The 21,570-nt window shown below is 34.9% G+C and overlaps 3 protein-coding genes across 11 annotated transcripts; 2 read left to right on the top strand and 1 right to left on the bottom strand.

The window, feature by feature from the left end:
• The first annotated feature begins 284 nt into the window (after nt 1-284).
• LOC107420615 (kinesin-like protein KIN-7N) lies at nt 285-7,096 on the top strand. Of its 4 annotated transcripts, none has more exons than XM_025074528.3 (19): nt 285-567; nt 649-738; nt 1,413-1,531; nt 1,627-1,740; nt 1,822-1,903; nt 1,990-2,057; nt 2,144-2,221; nt 2,367-2,509; nt 2,589-2,691; nt 2,796-2,876; nt 3,051-3,119; nt 3,194-3,253; nt 3,342-3,509; nt 4,307-4,393; nt 4,587-4,880; nt 5,113-5,199; nt 5,517-5,675; nt 5,773-6,033; nt 6,434-7,096. In XM_025074528.3, exons 1-19 carry the CDS (start codon nt 423-425, stop codon nt 6,869-6,871), a joined length of 2,646 nt encoding a protein of 881 aa, XP_024930296.3. In that variant the 5' UTR covers nt 285-422; the 3' UTR covers nt 6,872-7,096. The 4 variants fall into 4 exon arrangements, with proteins under 4 accessions (XP_024930296.3, XP_024930297.3, XP_024930298.3 ...); XM_025074529.3 differs by having other exon boundaries at nt 286-567; nt 3,342-3,494; XM_025074530.3 differs by lacking the exon at nt 4,307-4,393 and having other exon boundaries at nt 286-567.
• A 1,988-nt stretch (nt 7,097-9,084) lies between these two features.
• Nucleotides 9,085-11,020, top strand: LOC107420617 (uncharacterized). 2 transcript variants are annotated; one of them, XM_025074558.3, is made up of 3 exons: nt 9,085-9,987; nt 10,091-10,202; nt 10,316-11,020. In XM_025074558.3, exons 1-3 carry the CDS (start codon nt 9,475-9,477, stop codon nt 10,840-10,842), a joined length of 1,152 nt encoding a protein of 383 aa, XP_024930326.3. In that variant the 5' UTR covers nt 9,085-9,474; the 3' UTR covers nt 10,843-11,020. The 2 variants fall into 2 exon arrangements, with proteins under 2 accessions (XP_024930326.3, XP_015885098.3); XM_016029612.4 differs by having other exon boundaries at nt 9,086-9,987; nt 10,319-11,020.
• Nucleotides 11,021-11,229: 209 nt separating this feature from the next.
• On the bottom strand, nt 11,230-20,982 carry LOC107420614 (pre-mRNA-processing protein 40A). 5 transcript variants are annotated; one of them, XM_060817775.1, is made up of 29 exons: nt 20,735-20,982; nt 20,263-20,330; nt 19,806-19,871; nt 19,418-19,714; nt 19,122-19,316; nt 18,729-18,802; nt 18,535-18,604; nt 16,935-16,987; nt 16,714-16,771; nt 16,271-16,623; nt 16,100-16,160; nt 15,748-15,861; nt 15,573-15,641; nt 15,413-15,490; nt 15,215-15,301; nt 15,087-15,121; nt 14,867-14,972; nt 14,654-14,734; nt 14,470-14,562; nt 14,302-14,355; nt 14,104-14,220; nt 13,866-13,964; nt 13,543-13,590; nt 13,369-13,461; nt 13,109-13,246; nt 12,939-13,003; nt 12,681-12,783; nt 11,635-11,967; nt 11,230-11,499 (listed from the first exon to the last, which is right to left on the bottom strand). In XM_060817775.1, the coding sequence occupies exons 2-29, from the start codon at nt 20,296-20,298 to the stop codon at nt 11,362-11,364; spliced, it is 3,114 nt and encodes a 1,037-aa protein (XP_060673758.1). In that variant the 5' UTR covers nt 20,299-20,330; nt 20,735-20,982; the 3' UTR covers nt 11,230-11,361. The 5 variants fall into 5 exon arrangements, with proteins under 5 accessions (XP_060673758.1, XP_048331222.2, XP_060673759.1 ...); XM_048475265.2 differs by having other exon boundaries at nt 15,748-15,846; nt 20,735-20,981; XM_060817776.1 differs by having other exon boundaries at nt 13,109-13,216; nt 20,735-20,980.
• Nucleotides 20,983-21,570: the final 588 nt, after the last annotated feature.

Here is a 21,570-nt window from a genome sequence, read left to right on the forward strand (position 1 = left end):
CTCCTCCTTTCCCTTTTTTTTCTTTTTTTCTGTTTTTTTTTTTTTTTTTTTTTTTGTCGTTTTCACAATGACTTCGCAGTTACGAATTACGATGACATTTTAACTTTCAAGCTCGCCCAATTGGACCCAGAGGTTCAATTTAGTAAGACCAAGTAAAATTAAGCCCAGAATATCATGACAAAGGCCCAATAATTGTGTGGACTATGGGACGCTAAATCCAGGGCCTTACCGACAAGATATCTGATTATTGGAGGGTATTTTAGTAAATGAAAGATTTTCAAATCGCCAAAAGATTGCCTCAATTTTCAAAAAGAAGCAGTGGTTGCCCGCCTGTGCATTAAAATTCCAACAGCCTCCAGAGGACCCCCAGATCAGAGAGAAAACGAAGAAACGGTGCAGTTTCTGTTAGTGCAGTGAAGAAGATGGAGAAGATCTGTGTTGCAGTTCGAGTGAGGCCTCCTGTAACGGAGGAATCGGCCAGCGGAGCCTATTGGAAGGTCGACGACAATCGTATTTCTCTTCAGAAGCTTCATGACTCCCCTGTCTCCGGGGCTTCTTACGCTTTCGGTACAATCTGAGCCCCTTCCATTTCTATCTTGCTCTTCCATCTTTGAGATCGAAAAAAGTTATTGTTTTATGTCTTTGCAGATCATATATTCGATGAAAGTTGCTCGAATGCTAAGATTTACGAGCTTCTTACAAGGGATATTATTCGCGCTGTAGTGGAAGGTTTTAACGGTACGTTGTTTCTTTTTTTTTTTTTTTTTTTTCCAAAATTTCCTTTTTTGAATTTTTAATTCTACTTTTCCAATGAATTCTTGTTAAGCTTCCTCTTGGAATTTGTGTATTGGAGCATAGATTTGAGTAGAATTAGGAAGAGATAAGGTTTTCTGCTTATGTTTTAGATTTTAGAGCCAGACGCCTCTATTCATTTGGTAGAAAACTGAGGAAAATGAAAGCTTCTCTGCTATCTTGAGTACATGTCTTATTAGGCTCAGTAAAGGTCCTTCATGTGTCTGTTTTTTGGATCATCCAAATTTTTGTTTGTAGAAGACACAGTGGGAAGCGCTTACTAACTTTTGAATGTTGTTTGGATGATTTGGAGTAATGTGTTAGAATTCTAGTTACTTGAAGGAGTCAGATTTTGCATCATGATTGAAGAAGCTCATATATGATGAATGTGAGTCTGTGGCTCTATTTGAGTATTGTTTTAAAAAAATCAGGTAACATTCTAAGTTATGATGATAGACGCAAAGGAGGCATTTTAGCGTATAACTATAAGAAGAAGAGAAAATTGTAAAGCCTATACCCAACATAAATTTGCGTTGAGCTCAACTTTTCAATGTGAAATACCTTTGTTATTATGATAGTTAAAAATATTGATTTTAAAGCCCTTTACTTGATGTTTCCAGGAACCGCATTTGCGTATGGACAAACCAGCAGTGGAAAGACTTTTACCATGAATGGTACTGAAAAGGATCCAGGAATTATTCATCGGGCAGTGAAAGACATATTTGACAGAATTCAAATGGTATTTGAGAAATTACTTCTGGGTTTGTCTTTGAAGTTGATGCTTTGAGAATTGAATAATAATTTTATTAAATTTTCTTCTTTTAATCTCTCCAGACATCGGACCGTGAGTTTTTGATTCGAGTTTCGTACATGGAAATTTACAATGAGGAAATTATTGATCTTTTGGCCGTTGAAAACCAGAAATTACAAATTCATGAGAGCTTGGAGGTTGGAGTTGAAACTTTTTTTTTGACAAGCTTAGAGTGCTCTTATATTTGCTGAATTACTTTCTTTGTTTTTCCTCTTCAGCGTGGTGTATTTGTTGCTGGTCTCAGGGAGGAAATTGTCAACAATGCTGAACAGGTGTTGAAACTCATTGAATCAGGAGAAGGTTCGAAAGCACACTTAAATTATGTTTGGCTTTTTATATGTTAGTTTTGTCTAAATTCTGCTTATGCACAAAATTGTTTCTTACAGTCAATAGGCACTTTGGTGAAACAAATATTAATGTTCGGAGCAGTAGATCCCACACAATATTCAGAATGGTGCGTCCTGCTGTATCTTGTTTTATGAAAAAAATCTTATTAAAAATTAAATGATTTTTAATTATGTTCATGTCTATTGCGCACAGGTAATTGAAAGCAAGGAGAAGGATACCAATTCCGTTAATCACTTTTATAGTTCTGATGCTATTCGTGTCTCTGTCTTGGTTAGTATTGTTTCCTTTGTACTACTGGAGTTGATAAACAATAATTATCTTAGTTGATGCATGAATTATGTAATCATAATTCTAATTTTGCTCTTTAGATTATAATGACAAGTATTGCATAAATATTTTTGCTGCATAAGTGTAGAATTTGGTTGATTTAGCTGGGTCTGAAAGAATTGCCAAAACTGGAGCTGATGGAGTACGTCTCAAGGAAGGAAAGCACATAAACAAGAGCTTAATGATTCTTGGTAATGTGATTAACAAACTAAGTGATGGTGCAAAGAATAGGTATTTTCTTCTCCTTTAGTAAATCATCTTATTTGAATGTAATACAACTATGTTCTAACGAAAGCAACTTCTGAAGCAGGGGTCATATACCTTATCGTGACAGTAAACTAACACGCATACTTCAACCTGCCCTCGGTGGGAATGCCAAAACTTCAATTATATGCACTATAGCACCAGAAGAGGTAGCATATTACTTGTTGCTGTCGTATTATATTTATTAGTCGGAGTACATATGTCAAATTCAACCTTGTGGCTTTTAGTTACAATGCGCTAGTGGAACATATAGGTACACATTGAGGAAACAAAGGGAACCCTCCAATTTGCTAGCAGAGCCAAGCGAATTGCTAATTGTGCTCAAGTGAATGAGGTATGTTTAGTTTCTATTTAATTTGTCATCTTTGCATTTTATGAATTTTATAATATGATACTATCACAAACATATCTGTCTTTCTGCAAATTTACAAATTCCTTTAGGTTTATAGTGACAGGAAACCTGTTTGACAAATATCTGATAAACTTTTATGACCAAATTTTGATGCAGATTTTGACAGATGCAGCCTTATTGAAGAGGCAAAAACAAGAAATAGAGGATCTGCGTAAGAAGCTTCAGGTGATGATTGCATTATGTTATTTACAGAAGAGGATGATCATATACAGACTAACAACACTAAAATAATAATTTAGGGATCTCAATCCGAGGTGCTTGAGCAAGAGATCTTGAAATTGAGGAACGATTTGCTTAAGGTGGCTTTTTCCTTTCATCTGCAAAATCTAGACTATCAGCCATTTATATTTATTCTATACATTTACACCTTTACATTCTGTTGTTCAGTATGAACTAGAGCGTGAGAAACTGGAAATGGAACTTAAAGAGGAGAGAAGATCGCAGAAAGAACGTGAACAGCGTATTAGGGAGCAACAGATCAAAATTGACAATCTCAGTAGTCTTGTAACTAGTTCAGACGTTCACGGCAACTCTAGTCAGGTTAATCCAGCAAAAGTATAGCATTGAAATACCTCTTACTTCACTGAAAATTATAGCATTGAAATACTTCTTACTACACTGAAAATACTTTCTTTTTATTTTTATTTCTTTTCTGTCATCTTAGCTACTGTGTTAATCCTGTCGAGATTTTCTTCCATCATTCATTCAGAGTACTTTCTCATAACATAACTTATCTATGACTCAGCCTTGCTTTAGGAGTTTTATCTTTGCAATATATCTTAGTTTTGCATTGAAAAGAAACCAGGAAGTAGATGTTGACAACTGATGGAAAAGGAAAAAACAGGAGAAAAGAGAACAAAGAACTTGCAACAAATTCCTTCATAGTTAAATATATATATATATATATATATATGCATATATATTAAAATGAACAAACAAACTTTCATACTACATATTTCAGACTCCTAAGTGCTATATTTATTTGGGTCTCATGCCTAATGAATTAAGTTACCTACAATAAAAGCTAACTACCCAAATTATACCCCACAAGAAGGTTGCAACCTTGAAATTACTAGCTTTGCTAGAATAAGGTTGACTGACCCCTAAAAATTAAGAAAAATTAAAATTTAAAAAAAAAAAAAATCAAGGCAGCTTTTCTTAGACCGAAGTCTTCTGTTTTGAGCTTTGGGAGACCGTATTACCTTTATTATGTTTCCTACGCTTCTGCATCATATTTCTCTCCTTGTTTTAGCCTTTGACCTTGGGTACTTCGAAGTCAAAGAATATATCCGTTTTTACTCCTATCACATTGCTTCGTTTAACTGAATATTGCCTTCTATATCTCGTCTTAGGACTGTATGCTGATGGACTTACTTACTGTGGATGGTGTGCTTGCAAACTTTAAGACCCTAAAAACTGAAGTGAAATATGCATCTGAGGTTTGAAGCGAAGGATATAACAGGCTAATATGAAAAAAACTAGATTGTTGCAAAATCAAACTTGATGTTTTACTTGGATGTTGCATGCCAATATTCGTGCTAAATTCTATATATGCTTAAGTTGTATGATTTTTTGTGCATTTTAGCAATGTCTTTATATTTATATTACTGCTTGAATTAAATCTACTTGTAGGAACAAGATTCTGGGAGATATAGGATTACGGAAGATTATAATGACAGCAATAGTAAATCTCAAGGAGAACCCTTTAGAACGCCTTGTTTCAAAGCTGGTCCCAATGCCTTTGTTGCGAAGAGATCTCAGTATTCAACTTTGCCTGATTGTAGCCCTCTTCCAGATACTTTCAGCAATGTGGCTGATGAAGATACTTGGTTGAAAATGAACAGAGGTTATATAGCTGACCTTGATTCCATACAAATGACTCCTGCAAGAAAAGTTCAATCTTTTCCTTCAAGCGATGTTACTCCTGTAAGTTTATGTTTCGTTTTGTTTGATCCAGATTATTAACTCTTCTTTTTCGATTTGCTTATCTATTTTAAACATTTTTATTTATTCTATAGGTGGTACACTCAAATGTGAAGTTTTTCTTCACATCTTTCAGCTATATTAGATGAAAGATGTCATAAATGTTATTAGTTTAACACTGAAATTTTACTAACGTACGAGAACTTTCTTGGTTGGCCTCTTTTAATTTTTTCAGGATGGTTCGAACAAAAATTACAATCAAGAGGTCCAAAATCTCAAGAGACAGCTGGAACTTGCTATTGAAGAGAGAGATGAACTTAAGGTTATTACATATTTTCTTTGATATTGCAAAATTTCTAAGTGCACCTTTTGGTTTCGAATTGTGTCATAACCTGTTTAACAATTGTGTTGCTCTTTCAAGAGTTGGAACATCAAACTACCAAAGCTCCCCTTGCTTACTAATTTTTCTTCCCCATGCCTCACTGAGTTACCTCAGCATCACATCAATACCTCTTTACCAGCTTTTTTTTAGGCCTAGTGCATCTCTTGCCTTGTCTTTATGGTTGCTATCATCAAGTTTTTCAGTGATTTATTTTCTGCAAACATTTTGACCTAATATATTGATGGTAATCATTGTAGAGGAAGCACGCAGAACAATTGACATTAAACGATCGTTTAACATGCGAGATATCTGAGCTCCAACGAGAAGCACAACTATTTCAAGAAATCCCTCAAAGGCTTTGTGAATGTGCAGCAAATTGCAAAGACATTTATGTTGATGTTTTGTCAATGACACAGGTCATAGTCGTTTGCCAATTTTTTCCTCCTTCCAACCATTATTTGCTGATTTTCATCCATATGACCTTTTACCATCCATTTTTTGTTATCTGAATAGAGTTCTATATCTGATGGGTCTTCTACTGCGAAACTACTTTCAAGCATGAGTGAAATTGGTGCAAGCCTTTTTACAACTCTGGAAAGTCATTTTTCAATGGCTCTGGATGGCCCCAGATCTTTCACAGAGAATGATTTTAAAGAATATCGCAAAGTTCTCTTTGAGAGGTTTAATAGCACAATCAAATCATTGGTATCATCAGAAACACAAAGCATTCAGAACGAGCAGGTGACTAATCTACCATGCAGCGGTGAATATAAGGTAGCTGCCTCATCAAAAATATCCAGATATCATTCACTAGTTATAATTTTGTTTTCTGCAATACTGCTAGGATACTTCATTTGTTACTTTAATTATCTGTGTCATCAATCTCTTATATAATTTGAGATTAGCCATTAAGTGGTCTAGATGTCATATTTCCTTCTAATTTGTGGAAGGAATGACCGTCTCTTGCAATAATATTCTTGTTTTACAATAATTGAATTCTGTAAATTTCTTAATTATTTGATTCTCATTTGAAAATAATAGAGACCAAAAGCCTAATGTTATATCTCGTGCTACACATATTGAATATTTGAGAATAGGCATGATATGTTAGCTAATAGTAGTCGTTTAGGTTGCTTTTCACATCAACCTTTAAGATTTAGTTTCTTTGATAAAGGGCTGTGCTGTGGGAGGTGAAATTGGCTATTGGAAGGAAAATTTGAGCGATGAACTCCACACAATAAAGGAAAGGTACCATGACCTGGAGATGGAGTTACAGAGTAATAATCAGCTACTGGAGGCATGTAAGCAAAGATATGATACATTGGAAGCCGAGTTTCTTCTTTTAAAAGAAGAAAGAGATTCTTTGCACAAAATGGTCTCTGAATCATCTAAGGAACTTGCACTGGTTACAGACCAGAAGGAAAATGTTATGAAGGATTTCAACACTGAATCTCACAAGAGGAAAGGTCTTGAAGAGAAGATAAAACAATTTAGCGTTGCTTTTGCCTGTCGTAAGATGTCACTTGCATCTTTTCACGGTGAATTTAAGTCCAAAATTGAGAGACTGAGAGCTCAAAATCGAGTTTTAGCACTCAAATCTCTGGAGTGTTAAAGATTATTACTAGTATTCGGGCCTGCTATTTATTACTCATGCTTGTATGTGGTATTTATTTAAGAATCAGGTTAGCATACTCTGTATTTTTAATGGTCAAAGTGTTTACATGTAGTTACGGATGTTGAAGGTACTAAACTAAACAAGCTGGTCTAGGATTTAACAGTGTTAGACTCGAATTTAAACTTCCACACCCTCAAATGAATTACTTGTAATTTATCTCAATGTATACTTTCATTGGAAATGTTTAGTTTGCATGAAGCATTTGGAAATATTTATAGTTACCTTTCTGGATCGTCTTGCTGATTGTCCTGGTGAAGATGAGTTTTTGTAGAGTGTGGTTTTCTATTGGTTAAAAACGAAGAGAAAAATATTTAAACCTGAACCAGCCTGATCAAGTGGTCATTACTTGCATGACCCATAATCACTTCACTTTCTTTTTGCGCTTTCGTAAAACGTTGTTAAAGTTGAAAAAGCCCCTACTTCTAAATTTTATATAAATGTCGTGCTCCATTATTATCTGTTTTGTTAAAGACAACACGAGGACAAGAACATCATAGCCTTGCTTATCTCTCTGTCTCCATTTGCTTTTCCTTTAATTTTTCTGGGGCCAGAAATCATGGTGTCACCATAGATTATCAGAATTTGCCACCTCAATGTTGTAGGTCCAGCCCCTCTGGCTACTAAAACAAAGTTGACCAGGGTAGAAATTCCTTTTGCTATACATCATCAACTATTTCTCAATAAAGCAGTCCGTACACGTGTTCAAGAGACTGCCATACGTATGTGAGTTTAATTAGGAATAATTAAAGTATCTCATAAATAAAAAGGGCTTGTTAGCCCAAAAAGTGAACGGACAGTAATGCTTATGCTTTTTATTAGATACACCTATTGATAAGATTGTGACGGAAAATGAGCCCCATAATGCATCTCATCAAGAGTCGCAGAAATTCATACAGTGGAAGCCCCACAGGAGTAGATTATTATCGTGAGAGGAATCCATCACATTAAATATTTAGGATGTGTTTGTTGGACTTGGTTATAAATAACAAGTTGGTCGCTTATCTATACACCGTGATTTTAGAAAAGTCACGGGGACAAATGTTAGAATCGGATTCATTGTTTATAAGATTGGATGGTACGTATATGTATATTGAGGTGTTTTTATAATTGTCTCTGCTGATTGATCATTTTTGTCTCTGTTTCTAATCAAATCCAACAATTCTGATCGCATGAATTTTCTGTCTGTGTGATGGCGTGGACTCTATAGCGTATGTTTTCTTGAATGATATTTGGGTTGCTTCGTGACCATTTAATGTTTAAAGATGTAGACGTTATAAAAATGATTTGGAAATAATTGTCTTCATTGAGAACGAATAGTACAAAAAAGTAGATAAGAGCAGTATCAATAATTTAGTTTAGTATCAATAATTTAGTTTTCTTTTCTTCATTTATTTATTAATTTATTTTTTCTCTTTTTCCATTTTTGTGATCCTTGTGAGCATCCAATTGATTACTTGGAGAAGAATACGATCTGATAAAAAAATTAGATTCTACACTTTTTACTCCTAATCCCTAGCAGATTTCCCATGTAAAGTAATCAAGGATTTTTACCATGAATAGTATTTCAAATTTTCTATTGATTATTATTATTATTTTCCCGTTTGTTGTTGTTCATCCTTGATATTTCCATCTTCATGATTATGATTGAAATTAACTTTGCCACGCTCCACAGTGTAGGAATCCACAAAGGAATCGCTTTTTCTTTTTTTGTGGCTTTTTGTTTGGGGCGGGACATTAAACAAATACAAGAAAGATGGTGGTGTCCCTACATATAGGGCACAGGAGCCAGAAAATCTGCCCCACGAAACATGTAAACTAGCATGTTGACATGTACATACTTCTGTCCAGTCAAAATACTATTTTTTATAAGTTACTATTTTATGTTTTTATATTATGTATAGATGTATGCATTATATCATTAACATAACAATATGAAAATCATTACCAAAAAATTAAATAATAATAATAATAACAATAAATGGGATATAGTAATGAGGGTTAACCGTATTTCAATCGACAAACAACTACATTCAATTTACCTCAGTTGCTATCAGCTCCGTTACGGGTATCTCTCAGTCTCACTAACAAGACGACAATACTTGTTTGGGACCATCAATCAACTTTTTCTATATAAATGAGAGAGGGGAGAGTTTTGATAACTGCATGAAGATTCAACAAGCAAAAACAAGGCTTTATTACCAAAAGAAAAAAACGAGGCAGTGGATTTTATAAAATACACACCTTGGATACAGGCACTCTTGCTGTTAAATACGTAACACCTAGAGATATCGTCCATATTGCTCTCTCTCTCTCTCATTGAATTTCAGCCTTTAATAAAAATAAATAAATACTCAATCTTCCTTCTTTGTTCTGCTTTTGTTCAGTCTCAAAACTGGACACAACAGGAATGCATCATTTCATTAAATTCATCCCTATATCTTCACCATCATCATTTCCAATTCCATTCTAATTGTTTAAACTTGCTCAGCCTCACCATAAGCTCTAAGCTCTTCTTATCGCCTTCTACAAGCAATTTTCTCATGGCTTCCTCAACGTCCAAACCAGCAAAACTTGGACAACTTCTCCAACAACAACAAGAACCGTTTGCCCTTGAAGTTTACTTAATAGAAAGTGGGTATGTGAAGAAGAGCTTCAATTCAAAAACAGAGGAAAAATTAGGCCGCTGCAAAAGCAATGGCAATTCAAGAAAGTTTCTGAGCAGGCCAACGAGTAGTGGCTTAAACAAGAGCAGAAAAGTTTCCAAAATATGGAGAGCTGTATGTAACAAGCTTGTTTGCACGAACAAAAGCCAGAGCCTCAAGAATTCTGATGACAAAGAGACAGAGTTCGGTGTTCATGAATTGCCAAGGAACGGCGAATTAGTTTCAGAATCAGATAGTTATTCCTCTGCAAGCAGTACAACAGTTTATAATTCATGCTCTGAGAGTGACAAAGATGAAACACCAACTTCATTTCATAAGCAGCAGCATGATTCCTCTTTAACAGCAGAGACTCTCCGAGCTTTGAAACTTTACAGCATGAAAGAGAAAATGGTAGAAACATTATAATCCTTGTTGCCGATTTCTTCTTTTTGTGAAAAACAAAAAAATGGTTTGGTTTGAAAAAATTGCTTTTGATTGCTAACGAAGCTAACAGGCTGCTGCAGATAGAAAGTTCCAACGGAGATTTACAGACGACAATAAGCAACATAGTCCCGTTTCAGTACTAGAAGCAATCTCATCTCATGAAAGTTCACCTCTTTACAACAGTCGGTTTTTCTATATCTTCCATAAAACTTTTAAATTTGCTTTCTGCAATATTTGTTATTGTTCGATCGGATTAGTTGATATTCCTAAATTTTCTTCCAATTTTTTGAAAAAGCAGCGCAACTCAGACCACAAGGGAGTGGAACACCTCGTTGTCTGATTCTGCCGTCCAAAGTCACTGAAGAATCAATACTGTCAGCTTCACTGTGGGAATTGCTTTTGCACTCTGCTTCAGAGAAGCCAATAATCGGCAATGGAGTCTCAGAACTAATTGAGCTTGTCAGGTCTAATCCTTCACCTCAGCTGTTGAAATCTAGAAGAATGCTGCAGCAGACCAGGCAGCTTCTGTTCGATTGTGTGAGAGAGTTAGTGGAAAGCCATGCAACTAAGGAGGGACAGAAGCATCGATGCAGAGAATTCTTGGGGCCAGAGGAACTAGGGAAACTACTTTCAGAGAAAATGAAGGGATGGTCTAGACATGGTGGAGATCAGAGAAACATAACCCATTTGTTGCATTCGGATGTGTCTGATTCAACTCAAGAATGGACTGGTTTTGAACCAGAAACGAGGGAGATTGGTTTAGAAATTGGAGACGCCATTTTAGATGAAATCATGAATGAAATTGTTGCTGAAGCTAAGTGATTTGTCTCTACCAACAAATTGTTGAGCAAACTCTCTCTCTCTCTCTCTCTCTCTCTCTCTCTATATATATATATATATATCTATTAACTTGCACAGAATATTATTTTGTCTTGTATTATATCCTACTAAGTTTTCTTCTAGCAAGGAAAACAACATAAGAATAAACATTTTTTGCTTTTCTTTTTTCTTTTTGGTTATTTCAGCTTCAATAGATTAGTTTATGTAAATTCTCCCATGCATGTCTTCTTGGTTGAGATGGTAGAAACGGCTACGATGAAACATGGAAAAAAAAAAAAAAAAAATGGTTGGCTAATCTGAGTATCTCGACTGCGTATATTTTGAAGATGCCGGATTTCCTTTAATTGGATAGGATTTTCAGAATGGAAGTGTCATAAATATATATATATATATATATATATCAATAAAAGTTATTACAATATTCATGTCTATTTAGCCAATCAGGCATTGGATAGCCAACCCAAAAACAGAACCAAAACACTTAACAACAGGAAGACAGGACTACTGGATTTCACCATCTTCGCCCAACTCCCCATCTTCAAGTTCCTCGTATCCGCCATTTCTACGAGAACCATCCCGATGCTCTCTTTTATGTCTTCTATGCCGGCTTTCATTGTCTGATTCAGGTGAATATGCATGCTGCCAGGAAACATCACAACAAAACTACTTTAGAAAAATCAAAATGACAGAACAAACTTTTTCCATGAGTAAACCACATAAAATGCATATATAGAAAAGAAAGTTGACAAGACATTATGAATGAAATGGACATACTTTTCTCGATTTTTTGCGGTCACTGCCATGTCTGCGCTTCTTAGACTCCTCTTTCTCATCCTTATCAGAACCCATGTCATCTGTGGCACTTTGATGCCGCTTTCGATGTTTCCTTTCCTTGTCTTTTTCTTTTTTCTTATCCTCTTTATGACTATGACTATCAGTCATATCTACATTCTCACTATCGGTTTCATCCTTCTTCGACCGTTCCTTACCCTTTTCTTTTTCACGCTCCTTCTCCTTCTCCTTCTCCTTCTCCTTCTCCTTCTCTTTTTTCTCTTTCTCTTTCTCCTTCCGCTTGTCTTTCTCCTCTCTCTCTTTATCTTTTCTGGCCTGCAAAAGATAAAAATCATTTGAAGCACAATTTTGTTATGTTATAATTCTTGGTTGGAATTTGTTCGTTCTTAAGAATCTGTAAAACAGCAAGCCTGGTTATCCATTTAACAAAATTCCTCACAGTTGACGTATCCAACGTCAAAATTTGGAAATTAGATCCCATGTGAAATCAAGTTAGTTTCCTGTCTAGGCTACCAACATATACAAATAAAAAAAATAACTATTTGAAATGAATCCAAAACACAGAAATCCAATACATGTTGGCGAAGACTTGAGGATATTTTTCTTGCTTAACATTTATAGAAATTAAAATTTCGCATTCAAAATATATAACATACTAAGAAATGTATCGACCATTCCCATATCAAGTTTAAAATGTGTCTATTACCAAAAGAAGAGTTTATAATGTGACCAATTTCAATAATATTCAAGAATTACAGGTCTCACAGAGCAAATACGTGTAACCACTTTAAATGCATCAAATTCACCTATACCATCCCCAAAATTAATGTTGATCTGAAGTAACTTAATCATTAGATCCATAATTCTGTTGACAAAATTTAGTATAGAAATTATGACAATTAATATCAAACAGCTAAATATAAAAAGCAACCAGTATAAAGGCAATATATCAAACAAATTAAAGTCTAAACTTTAAAAGCCAAATCAACGGTTACCCTAACTTGGACACATGGAAAAGATCCACATACCTTTTCCTCCTCACGCTTGCGTTCTTTCTCTTTAGCTTTCTCCTGTAGATGCGCAATGTGATCCTCAAAAATCTCCCTCCTCAAGCTCTCCTCACCAATTGATCTATAAAAAGGAGAGAAACATAGAATAAAATAAAATAATTATGAAATAGAATAGAATAAAATAATTATAACTGCTCTAAGGAATAACATAAAAAAATAAAATAAAATATTTCAAGCAGCAAGATTTCGAAACTTTTCAAATTATCTTAAGAAAACCTGTACTCTTGGCTATCTTCAAAAAGTTGCTTGCAATCCTCCCAATTAGAAGATACCGTTATTTCCTACAAGGCAGTGCAACAAAAACAAGTTAGTTCCACAGGAATGACAGGAATGATCATTTATATACAGGTATGCCTGTGTTCTCCTTTACAAGGGTGCTACCATACCTTGAATGTGTATAAAAGCTTATTGAAGTCATCGGCAAGGCGTTGACGTTTCTTAGCTTCTTTCTCCTCTTTCTCCTTCGCTCTCTCCAATAACTCCTCATATACAAGCTTCAAGCAAGTAAAGAGTGTTAAAGAAGCCTTATCAAGGTATTTGAACGGACAAACAGGTAACCAGACTAATCAGCTAAATCAAGGTCAAAGAGTCCAGGATGGATAGAGAGAACAATGACAAACAAAGTGTTTTTGATGAATGGAAATACCTTTATGTTGATATCTGATACTGGGGGAGAACCAGTTTCTTCAGAAACTGCATTCTTAAAATCTTCAAATGTCCAAGTGGATGCAAAGGTAATCTGACGAAAAAACTCTGGATATCATACATGTTTTAGGAAATCCCAAAGTTATCCCAAAGCTATAAATCCATAGAAACCTACCTTCCCAATCTTCATTGCATCTTTAAGACGAGTTTTATCTTCATGATACTGTGAGAAAACAGAAACAAAGGTTATATATTCAATCAAAGCATTTGCAGGATCATCTACTTCAAGCAAATAAAAATGAACATAAACACAGAGTTAGCGATAAACAAACAAAGAAAATAAGTATATTTCTATCTTTTCCATTTCTAAGAAAATCCATGAAATAAAACCAACTTCTTTCACCATTTTCAAAATTTTCCCAACAATCTATTCGATAGAAAGCTAAATTAGTAGGAATAACGACCATTAAGACAGGTAAAAGATACAAGAAATTTTACCTGTTTCTCCAATTCTTCAGCAACATCCTCAAACAGATCTTTTGGTGTCGAACCAGAAGTATTTGATGCAACAGCTTGATATTGAGGCAACTCCTTGATCTACAACCCAAATATAACAACACTCAACAATAGACCCATTTTGTGATCCAGAAGCAATCCCCTTTCATCACTTCTTTAAAAATGCTAAAGCAATGCATTTTCATATTTTCCCCACAACAGAAAAAGAAAGATTAATTACCTTCAAACAATAATCGCGCCAGTGAGTTTTAGCTGTAAGAGTACCAGCAGCCACATGGTCTTCCAAAAGCTTGCGAAACTCATCACGATTCCTCCTCTCAACCCGCCTCAAATGTTCCTAAAATTTGATGTAAAATTGAATAACAAACCAAAATTAGAGAAACACATAAAACAAAATTGTCTTATGTAGGGATTCTACCTTCTGTATCTTCTTTTGCTCCTCTTCCTCCTTCTCCAGGTCACGTATATAATCCTGACAAAACAATATCATCATATAGATTCAGGATACAATATATTTTCTGCAACTTTTCTGTGTTTCCTCTAGACAGAGCATGGCATAGAAGATTAATCATAATATGACATAAACCTGATAAATGAGCAAGCGGTCAAGCTTTTCAAGACGCAAGCATCTCTCATCATCCTCCAATCGATCTTGAACTTTACGCCACTGGCTGTTCACCTGCAAAATGAGAACAAATTATGACAAAAAGGCTTGTATACAAGAGAAAATAAAATAAAATATTCAAATACCTTTATTTTCTAAGATGTACCTTAATAAAGTCGCAAGTTTCCAGGAATTTCCTGTATTCAGCTATATTCCGCCTGTGCTCTTCGGCAGCTTTTTCCTTTTCCTGCATTTTTATATACAACACCATAAGAATCACATATCCATGGCATTGTCGAATTCTCTACATTTTGAATCTCTTTGTCAGAAATCTAAGTCTAGATAATATATGTAATATAGCAAAACAGCCAGTTGTTACCTTCCTCTCAAGTTCCACAATGTAGCTTTCAAAAAGATCTTCTCGATCTCTAGCTCGCTCTACGGCTTTGTAACGTTCATCATTTTCAAACATAGTTACAGCTTTGCTGATGGGAGAAAGTTCAGTTACAATATTTAGTTTTGCATTTTTCATAGGATTGTAAGCTAAAATAAGGTGACAATATACAATATCAAACAAATATACGGAGAGGGATAGGTACCTCCATCTGGTGGATGAAGTAAGTTCTTTGGACTCCTGCAAAGAGATCAGAGTACAAAAATTTAGTTGTAGAAACTCTACAGACAAAGAGGAAAAGTTTCACAAATATGAAAGATATACTCAACATACTTCCAGCATTTTTGTAAACTCTTCTCTAGCTTTTTTCTGCCTCATGCGTCTCTCTTCAGCTTCCAATTTTTTCCTTTGACCCAAGTACTAAAACATGACAAGAAACATTTTTAATGCTTGATGGGTGCATCATTCCCAATTTAGATACAACTCTATTAATTGAAGAACACAAATCATGTATGGTTTTAAAGACCGTACCTCATTAAAAGCTTGCTTCCGCTCACCTAATGTTTTCAGCGCACCATATCTTTTGTCATTAATAATTTCTCTCATTGCCTGAGATACCATTTCAACACAACTTTATAGGAATTTTTTAAAAGGATAAAAGTTCAAGAACATATTTATGTAGCCAATCTACCTGTTCCCAAGTCCAATCAGATTGAACATTTGCAGATTCCAGAAGTGATTTGAATGCATTTTTTGCCTCCTGAAAAGAAATAATAATCATAAATTGTGTGTGGAAAATGTGGTGCTGATGTTAAATGGTTCTTGGAAATAAATTGATAAAAGACCAAGTAATTTTAGAGCAGTACCAGCTTATTGACATATACCAAGGGCTCCTCATCTGGTGACTTTTCCTCTATAGGAGTTACATTGATTTTTCCAGCAACTGCCATGCCCTTCCTTGCTTCCTGCAAGAGAAAATACTTGGATGTAGGTTTCAGTGATTTGCAATGTGAAAAAAAATATATGTAATGACTTTGTTTCAGACAGTAATCTGAACAAGGAAAACTTGTTACAAATTTATTATTGTGTGGATGCACTGCTGAATAGAAAAAGTTTTCCATCTTGTTCCCTCATGGTAAAAGTGCAACTGGATGATCTTGTAACTTTACTAAAATATGCTGATTTATCATGATATTTTACATTATCAAAGCTAAGTACCTCAATGTCCTGTTTAGAAGCTCCGTCTTTTGAATTTGTAATATCTTGAGATGCTCGACTCCTGAAATTTTTTAGATTGCATGAGGCACCACTCAAAATTTCAAACTTTAACATGTCTGGTTATATAAAGACCAGCAGTAAGTGCAGACTAAAGACAAAACAAAAACATACATTGAAGTTGTGTTGGCAGGAGTTCCAGTAGTTCCTGAAACAGTAGGGGGCAGGGGAGTTGCAGTTACCATGGGAGGTTGAACTCCCACAGCACCTGGTACGGAAGACTGTGCACCAGGAGCCGCTGATGATCCAGAACCTATCAGGGGAGGATTAGCTGAAGAAGCCACAGGTGTAACAGCAACAGGGCTCAATGCTACCCCAGTTGGTGCTGTAGGAGTGCTAGTGCCCACTGAATTAGTAGCCACAATGGATGTTCCAGCTGAAGCAACTGCAACAGGGGTGTGAGAGGTCAAACCCGTATCTGATTGATTTCCCTGGCTAGCTTCTTTCTGAGCTTGTTCACGAGCCAACTATAAGCAAGCATTTCACATGAGAGCAGAAATAAAAAAAAAAAATAAAACATTGCAGAAAAATACTTAATAGTAGACAATCATAAGAACCTTTAATTCCTCAGGCATCGTCCACTTCGATTGCCGCGTAACTTTGTTGTAATAATACCTGCAAAATCATCCAGTAATTGAAAAAAATGAACAACTAGTCCCCAAAATTCACTATATTTACCAACAAAGAAAATTAAAACAGATACAAAAAAAACCAGAAACAAACACATTATGAGATGGTAAGGGAAGAGGAAAATAAGATTGAGAAAGATTCAACACACTTTCTTCCATCTGGAGAACTATATTCCTTCCAAACAGTTGATGCATCAGCTCTCTGTTTCAGTGAAAACAAGAAATAAAAACTTTATTTGGTGAAGAGATAAATTCAATAACCAGTAAATGATGGATGAGCCAGAACAGGCCTAAAAGGAACTAAATATGTAGAGCATGTAATGCTAAACCAGAACAGTATTTAAGAAAAAAAAAAAACGAAAAAAGAAAAAAAAAGGAAGGAAATATAAATAAAAAACAACTCTGCATTTAATTTGTGTACAGCAACATCAATATTTGTAAAGAAAATATATAAGATGAAGACTTAGAAAGAGAATTTTTATCTACTTAAAATTCTTGCATCCATAAGAATAAAAGTGCATGTCCTGCACCAGCTAAAAGTATCACATCTCTGCAGATTAAACAGCGAGTACCATAGACATCAATTTACCTCTGAAAACCAGTAAATGATGGATGAGCCAGAACAGGCCTAAAAGGAACTAAATATGTAGAGCATGTAATGCTAAACCAGAACAGTATTTAAGAAAAAAAAAAAACGAAAAAAGAAAAAAAAAGGAAGGAAATATAAATAAAAAACAACTCTGCATTTAATTTGTGTACAGCAACATCAATATTTGTAAAGAAAATATATAAGATGAAGACTTAGAAAGAGAATTTTTATCTACTTAAAATTCTTGCATCCATAAGAATAAAAGTGCATGTCCTGCACCAGCTAAAAGTATCACATCTCTGCAGATTAAACAGCGAGTACCATAGACATCAATTTACCTCTGAAAATCAGTAGCAATATTATACCTGTACAACCTTTTAAAAGCCATAGACATCAAACAAGTCATATAAAACAAATGAATGCTTGCAAAGTTAATTTTAAAAAAATATTACATGACCCACAATACAAAAAGGAACATTGGAACACATATGATGGCTAGTGCAATTGTGATTCCATGCATGTATGAGTATGTGGCTTCAGATTGTATGGTGAGTGTGTGGCTTCATCATCTACTACTAAGAAACAAAAAAGCCAATCTCAAAGACACAAAATGACAGAGAAAAACATACATAAACAAAAACCACTATTGTCTAAAACCAAAAAAAAAGAAGAAAAAAAAATGAAAAACATTATCTCCTAAAATTAGTACGTTTTCCAAAAAAGAGAAAGACAAAAACTGGCCTCTATAGATGGAGACTCATAGCATTATTCTAAAAACTCCACTGCAGGGAAGGGAAGGGGGTAGGCAACTATTACTACTTAGCAATCATTAACACATCCAATTAATGATAAATAAGATGTAAATAGCAATTATTGCCTGCCTTGTGAAACTGAAACCCCGTCTTCAAATTGAGCATATAGAGCAGTCGTAAAAATTCTCCAGACTTGCCATGACATCTACAAACCAGTGAAAGCACATGCAAATAAAAGGAGAATTCTCATAAAACAACTCTGATCAAGTAAGCATCACAACAATTGTCAACATCCATAAAGGGGCAGATAACGTTTATGACTACTATAACAATGCAAATGCATCATACAGGTGATCATCAATGACATATAAAAACAAGCAACAGCAATTCGTCAGCATTCTGACACACCTCAATTGGCGTCATCAATTCTAAAGGCTTCTCCCAACTAGATTGCTTTGTTCTTTTGTTGTAATAATATCTGGGGGGAAAAAAAAAAAAAATAGGAATGAAATCCAAGAGAATAAAGTTAATGTTCCTGAACCAATCAACTTTTCAACACTATCCCATAGAAGAAATAACAATTGCAGCTGATAATAAATTACCTTCTTCCATCAGCCGATGTATGTTCTTGCCAGTCAGATGAGGATTGCTGTGTTCCGCTAGGAACATTTGTAGTCTGAAATTTTAGAAAAGTAAATTTTAAAAAGCAAGGCTATAATCGTGTCACAATACTGTTGACCATATTGACAACATGACACCTAAATCACGATAAATATAATTCATAAAATGCTTCTCAAAAATTTATCGCAGGTGTGCAGGATATTAGCAAAAACTTTCCCATAACACAATTTGAAACACTAAGATGTACTTTCAAATTAGCAGCCATCTATAGTTATATATACAGGTGCAAAGAAAATGTAATTAAAACAATCATTCTTTACAAAGTAGACTTAGAGGGTATCAAATAAGAAAAATGACGTAAATCAAGGACTCACATTATCAGCAGAAGGAGCAGGAGAAGGCTGTTGAGGTTGCTGTACTGGTGTAACAACTGCTGCACCTTGGCTTCCCGAGGACAACCAAGGTTGCCCGCCAACAGGTACTACAGGTGCTTGCATTTGAGACTGTGGCTGGAACTGGGGCATTGAACTGACATTATTCTGTGGCTGGGCAAAAGATGATGGTGGAAACTGGAATAATGCAGAACCATCAAACACATAAGTACATGACAGACGTATTTTACAGTATCAACCAAAACATGCATGCTCAGACAATATTAGTGATATCTTACAGAATATGATGAAGAAAAAGGTGCTCCAGCACCAGCTAAGCCAGGCATCTGATTGCTAAAAGGGGGAGCAGGTTGCTGTGACTGTGGTGGGCCAGATGTAATAGGCCTTGTCTGAATATATGAAATTGGTAAACCCTGTGACGAAGGCATAGGACCAGGCTGACTAGGCCTCGGAGGATACTGCTGCATAGGTTGAGAAAATTGTAGCGGTTGACCAGGACCAGAAGGCATCCCTATATTTGGTTGAAACTGTTGGGAAAATGGTTGTCCTTGCTGACTTGGAACAACTGGTCGAAACTGCAAGGGATTGCGCATCAATTCAAAAAATAAAAACCATTTCAAATGACAAGATGAAAAATCAACAGGCATGGATAGTAGAAGAAATTACTTGCATAGACAAGGATGGACCAAAACTCTGAGGTCCCATGGAAGCAACTGCAGGAGGCCGAAGTGGCTAGTACACATAAAATGAGAGTGAGAGAAAGAGAGAAACATAAAAAATAAAAAATAAAAATAGTTGGAAGGAAGTAACATTTTATGTACTCGAACAAACTTAATATCTAAATAGATACATATATTAAAAGCCTTTAAAAATAAATGCTTAATTGACCAGCTAAAAGCAGAAGAATAACACCATTGGGAAGTTCTCTAGACATACAAGCATTCAAAAGGAAACATCCAGAACTAATTGAGCAAATAAAAAATGTAAGCCAAAAGTGAGAACGACATTTAGACTGATTTCATCAAAACAGACTTTGATTTCTCCAGTCCAAGTAACCGTGTGGGAGACATTAGATCAATTATATATAAAATCCCAACATTGTAACAACCAAGAAATTCGCTACCTGTGCAGATGATGACTGAGAACTAGTACCGTCCATCTCAACACATAAGCAAAGGTTCTCTTCTTCAGCTGCCACACATAACAAACCAAAGAACGCACCATCATAAGCTTATAGGCTATTGCAAGGTACAGAGCTATGAAATCAATACATGCGCATAGTCTCCAAAAGAATCAATGTGAATAGTTTGGCAATGGCAACAACTATCACTAAACTCGCATGCATGTATGTAAACAATTAGATATAAAAAAAAACACTACTTCAAAAGCAACCTAAATGCCTTCATATATGCATATAAATCAAACAAAAACTGCGAATTGCCCTAATATAGCAAAAAGATCAACAAAATTTATATTGCTGAGAAAGTCTTGAAAGAAAAATAAATAAACATTAAAATCCGCAATCTTAAATTTTTTTTTCATTTTTTTATTATTATTTTTTTTGTGATTTGAGGGAAAATTTGAATTACACTTACAGCTGGAACAGAGGTCAGGAAGCAGAAGAAATAGTTCGAGGATGGCTAATGAAGAGCCAGAGAGCGAAGATCGCTGTGTCTTGTCTTCTCAGGTGCTAGGGTTTAAGGAGATTGGGGAGGAGGAGGGCTCAAAACTCTGTGAGGAAATTTTCGTGCCGTTAAAATTTTCTGCTTCCAAAAATAACCCAATCGATCCCAGAAATTACATGTGGCGGTGACTACTGACTGTCCAAGTTGATAACTGCTAGCTTGCCCCGGTCCCTTATGTCCGAAAATAAATGGTGCCCGATCCGAATTTCTTCTGCCGATGCATTTTCTCTTTATATCGAGTATCCGAGTTCCTACCCATGGGCCATGCCAAGCCAAACCTTTGCGTAAATGTAATTTACAACGTTATTATTATTTTTTTTCCAAGTTCTTTTTAATTTTTAAATGAATCCAATTATATTTTTCTCCAAAATGGAAAATAAAAATGACTTACATCACATTCTTTGCTTAGCAATGATTCATAATTTACTTATATAATTTACTGTTATATGTACTTTATAATTGAAGAATGAAATATATAGGTTCAATCAATTATTAAAAAGTCTGTTAATTAGGATACTAATGAGAAAGGTAGTTGCACTTGAGTAATATATATTTGGCTATATTGAATATAAAATTTTTGAAATTAAATTGTTTCACATTCAACCTTCAATTAACAATTTATTTCATATTAATATAATTTCTAAATTGACTTATAAAAGTTTAAAATTTGAAAAAATTGACTTGTCTCCTCAATTTACAATTATGATGACAAAAAATCAATCTTTCTCATTAATCAATTAATTTTT

The sequence above is a fragment of the Ziziphus jujuba genome, chromosome 5, assembly GCF_031755915.1.
Source record: "Ziziphus jujuba cultivar Dongzao chromosome 5, ASM3175591v1".
In the NCBI taxonomy this organism is placed as follows: Eukaryota; Viridiplantae; Streptophyta; class Magnoliopsida; order Rosales; family Rhamnaceae; genus Ziziphus; species Ziziphus jujuba.

Bases quoted from the DNA above. Each gene is read 5' to 3' on its own strand.
- LOC107420614 (XM_060817775.1), bottom strand. From the start codon at position 20,298: ATGGACGGTACTAGTTCTCAGTCATCATCTGCACAG. The intron at 18,803-19,121 runs GTGAGTCCTTGA...CTAAAATTTCAG, and splicing joins CTGCTCCTTCTGCTGATAAT to ACTACAAATGTTCCTAGCGG. The intron at 14,563-14,653 runs GTACATCTTAGA...CTCATTTTGCAG, and splicing joins AAACTTGCGACTTTATTAAG to GTGAACAGCCAGTGGCGTAA.
- LOC107420617 (XM_025074558.3), top strand. From the start codon at position 9,475: ATGGCTTCCTCAACGTCCAAACCAGCAAAACTTGGACAACTTCTCCAA. The intron at 9,988-10,090 runs GTAGAAACATTA...CGAAGCTAACAG, and splicing joins ACAGCATGAAAGAGAAAATG to GCTGCTGCAGATAGAAAGTT. The intron at 10,203-10,315 runs GTCGGTTTTTCT...TTTTTGAAAAAG, and splicing joins AAGTTCACCTCTTTACAACA to CAGCGCAACTCAGACCACAA.
- LOC107420615 (XM_025074528.3), top strand. From the start codon at position 423: ATGGAGAAGATCTGTGTTGCAGTTCGAGTGAGGCCTCCTGTAACGGAG. The intron at 568-648 runs GTACAATCTGAG...ATGTCTTTGCAG, and splicing joins CGGGGCTTCTTACGCTTTCG to ATCATATATTCGATGAAAGT. The intron at 2,058-2,143 runs GTGCGTCCTGCT...TATTGCGCACAG, and splicing joins CCCACACAATATTCAGAATG to GTAATTGAAAGCAAGGAGAA.